Here is a 15,318-nt window from a genome sequence, read left to right as displayed (position 1 = left end):
GTAGAAAATGGACAGTATGCCAATCAATCTGCAATTTTGAAGTCCTTCACACCCCCTTTCTTATGGATTAAGATAATATCAGAGTTCTTCCAAAGTTCCCGTACGGTCGATGTCATTACACGTTCGGTGTACAGGGTGGACAGTTTTTGTAGTACAATCTCCCCACCGTCCTTCAAAAGATCTGCTGTTACCAGATCCTCACCAGCTGCTCTACCCCTTCGCATTTCTCCTGAGGCTTTCTTTACTTCCTTTTTCGCTACTGGTGAGATGTCCCATTGCTCTGCGATACTTTCTCTCTCATTATTGTCCTGGTTGATTCGTCTACTGCATTGATTTGTGCAACGTCAGCGCGTGCTTGTAAATCTTAAAAGCTGTATTTATAAAAGTTTATATAAAGGCCTATAAAGTTTAGAAATACTAAAGTATCCCAGATGGTCTAATTTAATCCGCGGCCCTCCATTACGGCGTCTTTCGCAGCCCAAGTTTCGCTTAGGGCGTTACACCCCACATACCAAACATCATTCTAACCATCGGTTCATTATACGGATGAGCCTAGCCCTCGTTCCGATGGTCATTATCATTGACCAGCGCTTTTTGTAATCATATCACTCACCCCATCTATTGTCTCGCTGGTTAGAGTAACAAGCGAGCCGGTCTCCGGCTATCACGAACAATTCTAACGCACACCCAGATGTGCAATCACCCTCGGTGATTTCAACGCCATGGGATGAATATACAGACATACCTTCACGTAGGGCTACGAATGTGCCCTACTTAGGCGCTAAATAAGCAGCAAAGCTGCACATGTCTATGCAATCCATTGCCCCTTGACAGAAGCTTTGTGACCACGGCCGGAGAGTGGGCTTCAAACTCGTGCTATGAGCCCTCTAAACTAATTCTAATGAAGGCAAAACTATGACTATGAATTTGTGCTAATCACTTGCGCGTTCGTGTGGGCTCTTTGTGCAAGTTATGTCAATTCTCGCGCTTCTGGAAAAACAGGTATTCAGTCTGATCTTACGTGCAAAAAGGGATCAGAAATGTCAAAAGTTCTCGAGAAAAATTTTATGTTCTCTTAGTAGTTCTTCCGCGGAAGAATGGGCTTTCCTGTGCTTGATCATGTCGATGAAAAATTAAAAAAAACTGGAACCGAGCGCCTACAATGTATGCTTACGAGTTGTGCGCGCGGCTGGGTCTTGACGTAAGTTCGATACTGCTTGAATAATGTTTTTCAACTTTTTTTTCCGAATGTGTTCAAACTGTGCACAGTCGTTATCAATTTTACACCTCATCTCCCTATATTATACATCTGTCATTTTAATGCGGTAGTATTTGACATCTTATAGAAAAAAAAAATGTGTCAACGGTCGTAAAACTCACCGACTGGCTGGAAGAGAAGTGACGCCACGAGACAGGATAATTCCCATTCGTTGTAATGAAGTGACGTCACCAGACCGAATAATTACCATTGGCTGAAGGGAAGTGACGTCACCAAGCAGGATAATTACCATTGGTTGTAATGAAGTGACGTCAGCAGACTGAATAGTTACCATTGGATAGAGGGAAGTGACGTCACCAGAACGGAAGTGACAAATATACGTCCGTGTAACCACCTCCGGGCACCTGCGGGTAAACCTCTAACTACCTGCTAGATGAGCCGAAGGGGTCTGGTTGTGTGCAGATAGACGTGTAGGGGTCCGCAAACAAAACTACACATGAATAACACAAAACTCAATATAAAGGGATCAACGGCCTCTAATTATCGCATTGCCATCACGTAATGTAATTAGGTATCCCTGTGAATTTTTGATCAACTGTTGTTGCTGCTATACGCTACGATAACGAGAAGAGGAGATTACAACGCCGTCAAAGGAGGGCAGCCCTTTTCTCATATGCATGCAATTGAAGGAAGTTTGCTCATATATATTTATTCTGCAAGTTCTATCCATTGTACTAAAAAGGTACACAGTCTCGAAAGAAAGAAACCAGGGAGAGAGAATTTTTTATGGCAATGATGATGGAGAGCATTCATCAAAGCAACAAAGGGAAGAGCTCCGAGTCGGCATTCCGGACGAAACTGAAAAGAGGATCTAATGTTGTGTGGGAAGGTAGGGTGTGTGTACCCCGTCGTGAGGACATTGAAGGGTCTCCGCCAGTCTAAGCCCCATCCCTCCCTAGATAACAAACATGCAACATTGGCACAGACTAAGAACACACATCCTCCTCTCACCCGTTACCCTATCTCACTGCCATCCCTCTTTCCGCACCCCTGCCTGCACCCTACGCCCAGAACCCTTCTCTCCTTCCCTACACATTCTGACCCTCTGCCCGGCGGACCCTTCCTCGCGGAGCTGAGAGAACCTCAAGACTTGGGAGGACTGGGAGACCCTGCTGCGCTCGGAGGACCCGGCCCTGCAGACCTTCGCCTCCTGCCGGGCAGCCAGTGTTATGAACCTTAGGAACATAAACACTGGAGTGCAGTGGGGTCGTGCGGGGACCCAGGGGCGTGCCCTGAATTCTTTCGCAATAATAGTTTTCGCTCTCACTCTCTCCCCCTCTCTCTCTCTCTCTTTCTCTCTCTGAGGAAATTATGTCAGGAAAGAGTAAGAAAGGGGGGAGGGGTGTAGAATAGAAGAAAGAAGGATTAGGAAGGAGTAGCGAAAGAGAAAATTTTTTAAACGACTTATGTCCAGGTCTGGGATCATCAGAGTTTGGTGGTTCAGCAGTGTGAGCAGGTGCTGAAGGAGAGTTCGCGGAGAGATCGTTCGGTCCCTGTGGATAACACGCAGGCCTCCCACGTGGGTTTGTTGCGGATAAGTAAGCGACGTGGCAACGTGTTTGCCCTTGGTCAGTTCTACAGCCAGTATCGAACCCTCACGTAAGCTCAGAGTCATGCGTGCATGCTGTTGATAACAGTTTCAAACAGCAGGTCCAGAGGCTAAGATCAGCGGGTTTCTCGAATGATGTCATATTGCTTTCAATAAAATCCTTAAAAAGCTTAAGTAATTTGGCAAGCTCGAACCTACGGGGCTTTCCAGTAAGGAGAAAAGGAAGTATGCGGTAAAACTGTACATTCATCAATTGTACCACCAGCTAAAGCAAGTAGCCAGCACATATGGGCAGAAGTTTTGTGTTCGGCTCAGTCGTGCCTCATTAATATGGACGTTTTAGTTCCCGAAGAAAAGTGTCCGTAAAGCGAGTCATGCGTAATAAAGAATCGTGCATACTACGGGGGTCGTGTTAACGGGGCACGACTGTAAACTGGAAAAAAAGTCGCGCTATCGTTGACAGAAGAGTCTTAGAAAAAAAAAAAGAAAAATTAAAGAAACGTACCAAGTAAAACATGAGTTGTAGTTCGCACCATGTGCTGGGGGTGTGGTCTATGGCAATCCTTTTACTTGCGCCAAGAACTATACAGGGCAGACCGGGAAATGATTAAACACGTGACTACGTCAGCACAGCACGTCTTTAAAAGGTGCTCCTTCTTCCAGCCTGGCTTTACATTACAGAGATTGTGGCCTTAACAGTTCCATTTCCTCGAATAAAATTTCATGCACAGCTTTTTTTTTAACAAAACTGAAGTTCTGTATAGACATAAAGATCAGTGGACGAGAGAAGTATGCAAGGCGTATCAAATTCACAAGAACTGCGACATATGTGTCAGCACTACCTCTGTTCTTATACAAGACTGTGAAATTATGTATACGGATTCCTATCAGTAACGCATTCTACATATTTTTGGGGAAGCACATGCGCTCCTCGTTGTAGACTGAGTGTGTATATTATCTACATATTTTCCAATAAACTTTAAGTTGTTTACAGCACTTGTCCTTCCCTCCCCCTTGTAGCAGCTCTGTAGTAGCTCTGTAGACTGTAGTAGAATACAAATTAGAAAAACTACAGCTGGCAACAGCAGCACACTGTCCGCAATGCGTTCTAATAATCAGCTAGCCAATAAAAGTAGCCAGCAGAACCGACATTACAGGGTCTCGCTCTATTCAGCAGCACAATTAAGGAATCAAATTCATGCTCTTATAATTTCATTTCGTGATATGCGTTTTGTTTGGGTGGAAAGAAGGCCTATAACAACGGACTGTTTGAGTATAACGGGGCAACAATGGATAGCGGTCATGGACGTGGGCCGAGCTTCGGCGAAGATTTAGCAGTGTTCGACCGTAGCAGTACGTAAACACAATTGCAATTTAAAAAACTGGAAACTCCGTCCATACCACTAGCAGAAAAAAATTCTAGGAACTCCGCATACTATCTGCCACGCTTCGCTATCTCGCTAGCTCAAAAGCCAGCACACTATTCATTTGAAACCAACAAAGGCAACCCAGGCAGCACAGTTAATCGGCGCATTATTGAAAATGGATGGCTTCACTCTGGTTCTACGTACAAACGTTAGCGCAAAATACGGGACAATCACAAGAAAGGTGGACAACATAACGTCTTGTCCACCTTTGTTGTGATTGTCTCGTATTTTACCCTAACGCTTGTACGTAGAACTATGCACCGACTAGCCCAGCAGCAAGTGCTGGTTTGGTTTGGTTTGGTTTGGTTTATTGCGATTTAACGTCCCAAAGCGACTCAGGCTATGAGAGACGCCGTAGTGAAGGGCCCCGGAAATTTCGACCACCTGGGGTTCTTTAACGTGCACTGACATCGCACAGTACACGGGCCTCTAGAATTTCGCCTCCATCGAAATTCAGCCGCCGCAGCCGGGATCGAACCCGCATCTTTCGGGTCAGCAGCCGAGCCCCGAAACCACTGAGCTACCGCGGCGGGGCCAACAAGTGCTACTTGAGTACCTTTCACTCTGGCCCTCTATGGAACCGGTCTTTGCCAACATACTTGCAATATTGGGCCTGTTTGCTGTGCTGCTGGAAAGCTTCGCCGTCACCCCTCAGTCCCCTCCCCAATTCACACGACACCGTGTGAGTGCAAACACATCACGCAGTCCATTCCGAAGCTGGCGCTGTGACTTAATGCTTTGCCTTGCGTATGCATGTGTACACTCTGCACCCGTGATGCACGTGGCCTTGGGGGAGAGGGAGATGTTTGTAAATGCGGAGAGAGAAGAGTGCAGGCAAAAATAGAGCGCATGCCTGTTCCGGCATGTTACGTGAGCCTCCTAGCCAGCTCACGTTGCCGCGAACACAGATCGTGTCCTTGCATTCATCCGGCGATACGTGTACCTGTCTTGTGAGTCACGTTTTCGCGGCAGGTATTACGGGACAATTGTAGCACATGCTTAACCATGTTCGATGCATATATGGCGGGCTTCCATCGATTAAGCGGCGACTTAATTGCGGTATGATTATGAACACTATGGGAAGAAAGACGTAATCAGCACGTTGTCGCATACCCAACAATTCTGAACAGAAACATTTTTGAACGAGAAAGAGTTAATGCGCGCAATTGTTTTTCATATATTATAATATTTCGCTATAACAATCAATATATTCACAGATTTCCCGTAGGAAGGCTTGAATTTTTTTTTTTTTTGCAATTAACGTTCATGCTATCGTCAAAAGCGTTCCCCCATTGGGTTTTTGTGCCAGTCATAACTGCTCGACGCAAGCGATGGAAACAATAGGAAAGAAAGATTTCGCTACATTTTAAAACGATGGACCATCACCTGCAATATTTATATATCAGCACGTTACAGTTTTACAGAATTCAAAATTTCCGACCAAGGATGTAGGACATGATTAGCTTCCAAGTATGACCGGCATGCATACACTTTGTTTTTGTGAGCGGTTTTCTCTGTAGGTTCGCGGCCCATTTTTACTCTTTTAAAGTTAAAAAGTGTTGAAGTTTTAAAGAACTAAAATGAATCGCCTTGAACACGAGAATAAAGGTCACTCGTATATTAGTAGAATCTGTGCGTGTACAGCCAACGGAGTAATGGACTCCCGAAACAGATGGCGATCACTTATCCACCAACGAAGAATTGATTACAAAAAAAAAGGTTTTCCTCCTCCTCCTCAAATAGATGCCAGGACAAGTAAGAAAACACACAATTGCACCTAAGACTCAAAACATTTTTATATCCCATATTCCTCCGAAATACGTTCGCTGATCCCACCTCTGGTTTGGAAGGACGGCTCTTTTTCTTCTTCTTTTTAACAGCACATTTTATTGGGCGAGTTGGAAGTAGCTCTTCTTGATGACCAGTGCAAAACACACAAAGGACCAACGAAAGAGAAGACGACACGGACGCTGACTAACAACTGAAGGTTCAATGGAAAACACAGGAAATGAATAAGGTGTAAACCAGCATAAAAGGAAACAAAACGCAGAAAAACATCAAGGATTACACTGCAGAGGAAAGGCGCTTACCAAGGAACGCTATCTCGTTTTCCTATAAAGCAACGGACTGTTTTGCCACACACGTGCCAGACACACAGGGATAGCTACTATGGGAGCCGTCCAGCTGCATCCGAACGGATTGTGTGCAATATTAAACTTCCTCAGTACAATTGGGCATCGATGTCAACTAGTGCACTTAATTTTGTAAAAAGTAGCACACTAGAGACAATATTACTGAGTGAGTGAGTGGTTGAGTGAGAGAGTGAGTGGTTGAGTGAGAGAGTGAGTGAGAGAGTGAGTGAGAGAGTGAGTGAGAGAGTGAGAGAGTGAGTGAGAGAGAGAGTGAGAGTGAGTGAGAGAGTGAGTGAGAGAGTGGTTGAGTGAGAGAGTGAGTGAGAGAGAGTGAGTGAGAGAGTGGGTGGGTGAGCGAGAGAGTGGGTGGGTGAGCGAGAGAGTGGGTGGGTGAGCGAGAGAGTGGGTGTGTGGGCGAGAGAGTGGGTGGGTGGGCGAGAGAGTGAGTGGGTGGGCGAGAGAGTGAGTGGGTGGGCGAGAGAGTGAGTGGGTGGGCGAGAGAGTGAGTGGGTGGGCGAGAGAGTGAGTGGGTGGGCGAGAGAGTGAGTGGGTGGGCGAGAGAGTGAGTGAGTGGGTAGGTGGGTGAGAGAGTGGGTGAGTGAGTGAGTGAGTGAGTGGGTGAGTGAGTGAGTGGGTGAGTGAGTGGGTGAGTGGGTGGGGGAGTGAGTGAGTGGGTGAGTGAGTGGGCGAGTGAGTGAGTGGGTGAGTGGGCGAGTGAGTGAGTGGGTGAGTGAGTGGCTGAGTGAGTGGGTGAGTGAGTGGCTGAGTGGGTGGGTGAGTGAGTGGCTGAGTCGATGGGTGAGTGGGTGAGTGAGTGGGTGAGTGGCTGAGTCAGTGAGTGGGTGAGTGAGTGGGTGAGTGAGTGGCTGAGTGGGTGGGTGGCTGAGGGAGTGAGTGGGAGAGTGAGTGAGTGGCTGAGTGAGTGAGTGGCTGAGTGAGTGAGTGAGTGAGTGAGAGTGAGTGTGAGTGAGTTGCTGAGTGAGTGAGTGGCTGAGTGAGTGAGTGGCTGAGTGAGTGGGTGTGAGCGAGTGAATGGGTGAGTGGGTGACTGAGCGAGTGAGTGAGTATATCCAGGAGAGTGGGTGAGTGAATGAGTGTGTGTGTGTGCGAGTAGATGGTTGTGTGGGTGGGTTAGTGTGTGTGTGTTAGTGAGCGAGTGAGCCGGTCGCTGAATGAGTGCGTGGGAGAGAGAGTGAGTGTGTGTGTGAGAGAGAGAGAGAGAGAAAGAGAGAGAGACAGGGAGTGATTGAGCGGTGAGTGTGCGACTGGGTGCCTTGTGAGTGTGTGTATGTGAGTCATTGAGTGCGTGAGTGTGTGAGAGAGAACGAGTGAGTGAAAGGGTGGGTGGGAGTGTGTGTGTGTATGTGTGAGAGAGATTGAGTGAGTGAGTGGGTGGGTGGGTGTGCGAGAGAGAGTGAGTGGGTGAGGGAGTAAGTGAGCGAGTGGTGGGTTGGTGTGTGAGTGAGTGACTGACTGAGTGTGTGTGATTGAGTGAGTGAGTGAGTGTGTGTGTGTAAGAGAGAGAGTGGGTGAGCGAATGAGTCGGTCTGTAAGTGAGTGTGTGAGAGTGAGTAAGTGGATGAGCGAGTGAGTGTGAGTGTTGTGCGTGTTGTATTTGTGTGCTGTGTTTTTGAGCGTTGTGTGTATATAGTATGCTTTTGTACACGTGTTTGTGAGAGAGAGATCGCGTTTGTGCGCGTAAAAGACGCACACACTCGGCGAAAGTGATTTAGCTACCCCTGTCACTTCTCAACACGTGCGGCGAAAAGACAGGGATTTTGTTTTTTAGTTTACCACCCTCCCTTCAAATCGATTTGTTCTTTTCTCCCTTTGTCATTGTTTTTTTTTTGCACTTCGGCACTGGAGCTCGTGAAAGGGGTTGCTTACTAGCTGTCATCTCTGACGACAGAGATGGTAGTAACCGTCGGAAAGTATCAAAAACAATTAATAAAAAAATGGTTTCGAAATAGACCGCCTGTTACTTTTGCTCCATTCGTACAAAGCGACAGCTCGCCTACTACTTTCGTTGATGATGGGCAGGAAAGAACGCACCATCTACGACACAACCGGCTTAAACCAATGTAAAATAAATAGTAAGGCACGAGGCAATTAAAAAAGTAGAATTGTGGAACAACAGAAGAACAATAAAAGTAATATTCTATAGCGCTAGTTGCCGAGGTTAAGACCAGGCTTTGGGGGTGTTTACAGAATTATTAAACTTACACTTCTAGTTTAGTTTTTTTAGAAATAAAGCTCACCTACTACTAATCACACTCTTCTTGCACGTATGCCCTTCTGACTAACTGTTCACATCGGCTGATGCACGCTAAATGATCTTCGCTTTGTCGCTGAATCCCAGGCGAGGTGACAGAGGTGACGACGAAGACGTCCTCTACCTCAGCCCCCACGTACAGCCCAAGGAGACAAAGGAGGCACGGAGGCTGAGCGCAGTACCCATATTCTTTGCCTCGGAAACGGGTGCGGAGGCTCACGCTGGACTGGTGACGGTCAACGCTACCCTCGAGAGCCACCTTTTCTTCCTGCACATGGAGGCCAAGGTGAGAACTTATGCCAGTAGCCGCGAATACCGTTTCAACTCGCGCCGCGTTCGCATCATCATCATCATCAGCCTGACTATGCCCACTGCAGGGCAAAGGCCTCTCCCATGTCCCTCCAATTAGCCCTGTCCTTCGCCAGTTGTGGCCACCGTATTCCCACAAACTTCCTAATCTCATCCGCCCACCTAACTTTCTGCCGCCCCCTGCTACGCTTGCCTTCTATTGGAATCCACTCCGTTACCCTTAAGGACCAGCGGTTATCTTGCCTTCGCACTACATGCCCTGCCCAAGCCCGCTTCTTCCTATTGATTTCGATTAGAATGTCTTTAACCCACGTTTGTTCTCTCACCCACTCCGCCCGCTTCCGATCTCTTAGCGGTACACCTATGATTTTTCTGTCCATAGCTCGCTGCGTTGTCCATACCTTAAGCTGAACCCTCTTTGTTAGCCTCCACGTTTCTGCCCCATAGGTGAGTACCGGTAAGATACATCTGTTGTATACTTTTCTCTTGAGGGATATTGGTAAACTGACATTCATTATATGAGAAAACCTGTCATATTCGCTCCACCCCATTCTTATTCTTCTAGTTATTTCCCTCTCATCATCCGGATCAGCTGTCACAACCTGCCCTAAATAGACGCGTTCACACGTGTCATAAAATCGTTGAACTCCTTATTTTAAGGTCAGAGCAACTCGGTTATTTTAGATTACCGTGCTCCTGCAGGTCGGACAAGTATCACCATGAGCCTAACTGAATATATCAACTCCAAAAAAAAAAACCTATCTTAAGGGGTTAAAGGTTGTTGTTAGCTACTGGTGAGATTAGCCTTGAAAAAGTTCTGCTGGCAATAGCTCCACCGTACCAGCACTTAGATATTAATTAAAATCGCCAATTTTCGGCACAGATCTGTGGCCTGGCAGACCTATGTCGGCATGCGCACAATCCCCACAATAGTCATCTACTGCTGCTGTCACCATCTGGAGTCCGGGTCACAGTCTCGAAGTAAATTTAGAAGAAGGCGAGAAGTCTCCTTTCTGTATGAGCTATCTTTAGAATATCAAAGGCGCTGGGCAATAAACAATCTCACAAAGAGCCTTGAGAATCCGGTTTAAACTTCGAACGCAATCTGTTTCTGGCTCTATCACACCGCTAGCACAGGGTGCGTACGTTCACAAGGTTTGCTACCAGCAGAATTGACGCATACACAACAAAGAATAGCACAGGACTCGGGTTGGTAGTAATAACCGTTTATAGCATGCATTACCAACAGGCATAACGTTCAGCCTTACTGCAGAGTCTGTACGATTCGATCAAGGTTAGTGAGGGCCACCAAAGCGGGCCATGCCCGTGAGTTCCGAGCGGTGTCGACAGGCAAAAAGGTTAACGTCACGGGCTGTGCTGATCATGTGTTGTGTCATCCGCATCATCGACCGTTGCCTTGTAGTTTTAACGAGCATTCAAAGACAGTTGTCGTTCTTCACTGTTCTCCTATGCCAGCACGACCACATGAATGCTCCTCTACTACTGTGGTTGCAAGGAGGTCCCGGCAGTTCTTCCCTGTTCGGCCAGTTCCTCGAGAACGGGCCCTTGGCCCTTGACGCTCAGGGAAATCTGCACCCGAGGGAGTACACCTTGCGCGACTACACCAACGTGATTTACTTGGACCAGCCCGTGGGAGCCGGTTTCAGCCGCACGGCCAGCCTCAAGGGTTACCCCACTAACCTCGAAGAGGTTGCCCGGGACATCCACCGGTTCCTGGCACAATTCCTCCAGCTCTACCCACAGTACAAGGGACGCGACTTCTACGTTGCCGGGGAGTCTTACGGAGGTAAGTAAATTATGGCTGAGGGTACAAGCCGTCCAATGCAACTTACTCGTACGGACACTTTCATGAACCAAATCATTCGCGAACCATCCGAGACAACCTTGCATTATCGCTGTCCTAGTTTGTACCGCAAACGTGTCGCAGTTAGCACTTTTGAACCACGGTTCTTAATAATCATGTTTACCTTAACACATATTGCAACAGAACAACCTTATAGTGTTATGTTTGCTTTGGGTGCAATAACACTGCTGCTTGTTGTTGTTAGAGGTGCAACTGTTTCCACACAAAGTTGCCCCCATGTTGGAACTTAAAGGATAAGAAAGAATGCGAAATAGGCGGTGTCGTGTTCGTCGACCAAGCGACGCCAGGCCGCTCCAGCAGCCCTTGCCTCCTCCGCGCATACTCGCCGCCCGCTTCCAAGAAACAAGCGCGGGCCGGCCGCTCCAACAAAAGCTAGCACCCACAAAAGCTAGCAGGCGTCTCCCCCGACGACATCTGATCCCCACAGCCCCGTCGACTGACGCATTCCCCATTCCCTTACCGTGACCGTCTGCATTCCACAGCAGCGAAAGTGTTTTGTTGTACACTCGCCCTCTCTCTCTCTCTCTCTCTCCCTCTAAAGCAATAAACCTCCAGTCTCCACCCAGCAACTGCCTTGAGAGGTTCCTCGCATGCGGGGCTCCCACGCCCCGCACCAACGCAACCATTAACAGGCGGTTTTTGGCTAGTTCATTCAACAGAGAGGGAAACTTCCGCACTGCATGGAGTTAGAGCAACGACAAGCTCGAAGTGACTCACAGCAGGAAAAACAGCAGTTGGAGATGTAGCATACATATGACAACCTGCAAAACGTGCAAGACCGAGACATAGGGGGGCTCGCTTCCAACTTATGGAACCAAATATGCTGTCTCAGGTTTAACAACAAATGGTAACGGTAACGGCCACTCCCTTCATGCCAGTTGCCAACCATTCGAAGCAGTAAAGTATGCTTACTTCACACCTTTTTTTCTTTTCAGCAAGAGCCGCCGTGGCCCTGGCAATGCGTCTGCACACGAATCAAGACCTGCCAATAAAACTGAAAGGCATCATCAGTGGCGTCGGTTTCCTCGGCCCTGCATCCGACATGCTTGACCTAGCCGACTACTACCGACAATTAAGCCTGCTGGACTTCCAGGGCTGGGAGGCCTACAGCCGTCGCATGGAGCTAATCAAACAGATGGCAGCCGAGAACCGCACAGACCAGGCACTGCAGCTACTCTTCAAGACCGTGTTCGTCGCCACGGGAGGCGCTCCTCCCACCATGTTCCAGCGGCTCACCGGCTACAACTACGACGGCAACGCGCTTCAGAGCGTCGAGCCAGCCGAGTTCGCCGCCTACAGGAACTACGTGGCCAGCGCCGAGTTCAAGGAGGCCGTCCACGTTGGCCACAGCGCTCAGTTCTCGAGAGATCCCCTCATCAATCAGCAGCTCATGGGCGACTACTTCCGGAACATCACGGACATGGTGGCCACGCTCATGGACAACTACAAGTTCCTCGCCTACGCGGGACAGCTGGACCCCATCTTCTCGGCGCCGCAGGTCGAGGCCTTCTTGAGAAGCGTGGAGTGGAGTCGCGCCGAACAGTTCAGGCACGGTCGGCGGTTTCCTCTGTACGCTGGCTCCAAAGAAGAGGGCGTCTCGGGGTACGTGACGACGGCGGGGAACTTCTCCTTCGTCGTGGTCGCGAACGCGGGTCACTACCCGGGCTTCGACCAGACGCGAGCCACGGACGAGATGATGCGGCGCTTCTTGGCCAACAATCTAACTCAGCACGCCTAGGGCGTGCTATAAGACAAGGACCAACTGTGCAGTGCCCACTTCTGTGCAATGGACAACTAGTGCTTTGGTAGTAAAGACCATACACTTCATTACGCATCCGAACGAATCACCGAGTGGTGCGCCTATTGCATGTGTGCTCAAGAGAAAGAAGAAAAAAAAAGACTTGAAAAAATCTCGAGTTGGTTCGAGATGAGTGTTGTGTGAACTGACTATTAACTGCTGTTCGTTTTCCTTTTGTTTTTGTTTTAATTCACTTTTTTTTATGCCTATGTTGCGCAACATATGCCCCCGTGTTGGTAGGGGAGAGCATTTCTGCGGTTTTTAGTATTCACAAAGCGAATGAGCAATCTTTCCGTCCACGAGCAACAACAACGCATGGATGGGACGTACAGTCAGGCTGGAATGAAACGCGAACAGAGCATGTCAAGAAAACAAAATATTTTACCTGCCTACTTTAGCTGAAGTGCACAACTAGCCTGATTCATGTGCCTGGGTAAAGGGCCTACTGAAATGCATAATCGAAAATAGGTTGTAAAGGAATATCTCGCTGCAAAGCAGAAATGTATGACATATGCGTGTTCGCGTTTCATTCCGGCCTGTCTGTACACTTTCGATTAACCTGTGCAGTCAAGTATAGCAACACTCAAAGCAGTCTGGCGGCTATTTACTAAATCCTCTATTTATCATATACGTCTACTTACAACTATGTCTACTTACAATCAATCAATGCGCAAAAGCCTGCAGTCACTTGACCCTTAAATACATCGTCTTGTTAGAAGTAATTGTTTCAGAGAACATTGTTTCATTCGAATGCTCGCGCGCGCTCGCTCGCTTACAGTTACAGCGTGCAGATACACTTCTGCCGCGGTGTTCTATTTTTTAGGCATGAATAAATCCCTCCCAAAGCAGTAGTTGCCTGCTTGTGAACCATTTATATGTGCTGTTATTCCTGCATATTACTTGCACAATAGCATCGTCTCGGTTGACAGCATGATAGCATTTTTCCGCAGTACTAAGTATTTACAGATACAGAGGCTCATTGCGTGCTATTTCTTGATTGAAAATTTGCCTTGTACTGTTTTAAACGCTTTCAGCAACAAATTAGGCATGAACAAGTGAATGAGAACACCTTATCCGGGGGTGGCTCAATACTCGCGCAGGTTAATGTCACTTGGAAGGAACGAAGGCCATCTTTTAGAGGTGTTAATCAACCTCGCTTGTATATCCTCTCCCGGAGATAATATCTTTTGTTTTCTGCACTTCAGTTACATTGCTGGGGTTTCATCTCTTGCTGGTAGTACATTCGCCATGCACGTCTCTTCATGCGTTTTCTTTCCTCACCCACTCTGCTTGCTTCCCCATGGTCGCAAACACTCTCTACCTCACTTTGAGCGAGCCTCCTCTCCTTCCATTCCCTCTTGGAAATTTTTCTCTCCCGCTCCTCGTCGAGTAGGCTTGGCAAGGCAAAATCACCCTTCGTTCTCCGATGTAAGCCGGAGGCGTGGTGTTTGTGGAGTGCGTCACATGGTACGTCATGGCCCCGCCTTCAATAGAATTATTTTCATGATTTTTGCTGCTGGGTATGTTCGAGGGGAGGGGGGGGGGGGGCGCTCGGGTTTCCTAACACCCTCTGTTTTGCTCTTTGGGTCTCCTCGCGGTGTTTCGGCGCGTTTTTTTTTTTTTATTTGTCCTTCCTCTCCCCAGTTGCTGTTTTTTTTCTGTTTGAAGCTTTTTTTTTCACCTTCGCCACTCCATTCCCTGCCCTTCCTGGTTGGGGGTGTAACAAAACTGCTCGACCCCTGTTACCGGCCTGTATCCCTGTATTCGTCCCTCGCTAGACTTGTTAGCGAGCGCATACTTTCATCTGTTTGTCATTCCCAGTTAGCGAGCCACCTTTTCATTTTTTTTAGGCCTCCCCACCGCTTCACGAGCGGAGGGGCGGAAGTCGGTTGTGTTCGAAACACACGGCGAAGTGCGGACCCGGCAACCGCCCGTTTGCTTTTCTTCATGTGTGTTTGTGTTCTGTGTGTTTGTGTCTTTTCTCCGCTCCGAAGCCCATGTCGTTCATTGGAGTCAAGGCTTACGCAAGATGCATGAGATAAGCGGTGTCTGTGCGGAGCGGTCAAGTGGGCGAGCGAGGGAAAGGCTCTGCTGCACTAGTAATTAAAACCTTGTTTTGGGGGGCTTGCATAGAAGAAAAAAAACTGAGAAGGGAGCGTGCATGCAGAGCGTCTCGTGACGTGATCACGGCGGGGGGGGGGGGGGGGGTAATTTTTTACTTTTTATGGCTAGGGTTCAAGGCTGTCCACGCACGCTCCCTCCGCAGTTTTTTTTTTTTTTTCTTCATGCGGGTTTGTAGGCATGAGCCAGAACAGAAGGCGCTGCGGAAAGCGTTGTGCAGACGACGCGACGCCAAGGCTACGCCCAACCTTCTCCCGTCAGTCAGAACGATGCACCAATGGAGTGCCTTTAGCGAAAGTAACCCCCCATGACGTCAACGGGGTTCAGAGTAGTGGGGCGGGTTCGTTTTTGTTGAAGGAAAGAACGAGCGGGCTTTGATTTGAATTTTCGCAGCTTTTCGGGGCGCGCATGGCTCTAGTATTTTGCTGGTTATCTTCGATGCCTCATCTATGCAGTGGGCTTGATTTTCAAAAATGTCCGGACCCTGGTCAGTGGCCCTTTAACGTTACACCTATCATTTTTCTTTCCATAACTCGCTGCGTTGTC

At 48.1% G+C, this 15,318-nt stretch overlaps 1 protein-coding gene across 1 annotated transcript in view; it reads left to right on the top strand.

The window, feature by feature from the left end:
• The window catches only part of LOC149335850 (venom serine carboxypeptidase-like), a 24,303-nt gene extending 10,804 nt beyond the window's left edge, over window positions 1-13,499 (top strand). The window contains exons 3-5 of the mRNA XM_089552412.1: window positions 8,747-8,945; window positions 10,445-10,775; window positions 11,789-13,499. Of these exons, the coding sequence (XP_089408538.1) occupies window positions 8,747-8,945; window positions 10,445-10,775; window positions 11,789-12,591 (1,333 nt within the window). The 3' untranslated portion in view covers window positions 12,592-13,499. The remainder of the gene's footprint in view (window positions 1-8,746; window positions 8,946-10,444; window positions 10,776-11,788) is intronic.
• Window positions 13,500-15,318: the final 1,819 nt, after the last annotated feature.

Source organism: Amblyomma mixtum, chromosome 7 (assembly GCF_055824585.1).
Source record: "Amblyomma mixtum isolate Tamu chromosome 7, ASM5582458v1, whole genome shotgun sequence".
Classification (NCBI taxonomy): domain Eukaryota; kingdom Metazoa; phylum Arthropoda; class Arachnida; order Ixodida; family Ixodidae; genus Amblyomma; species Amblyomma mixtum.
The sequence above is the reverse complement of the archived record's forward strand: the minus strand, read 5'-3'. Positions and strand labels throughout refer to the sequence as shown.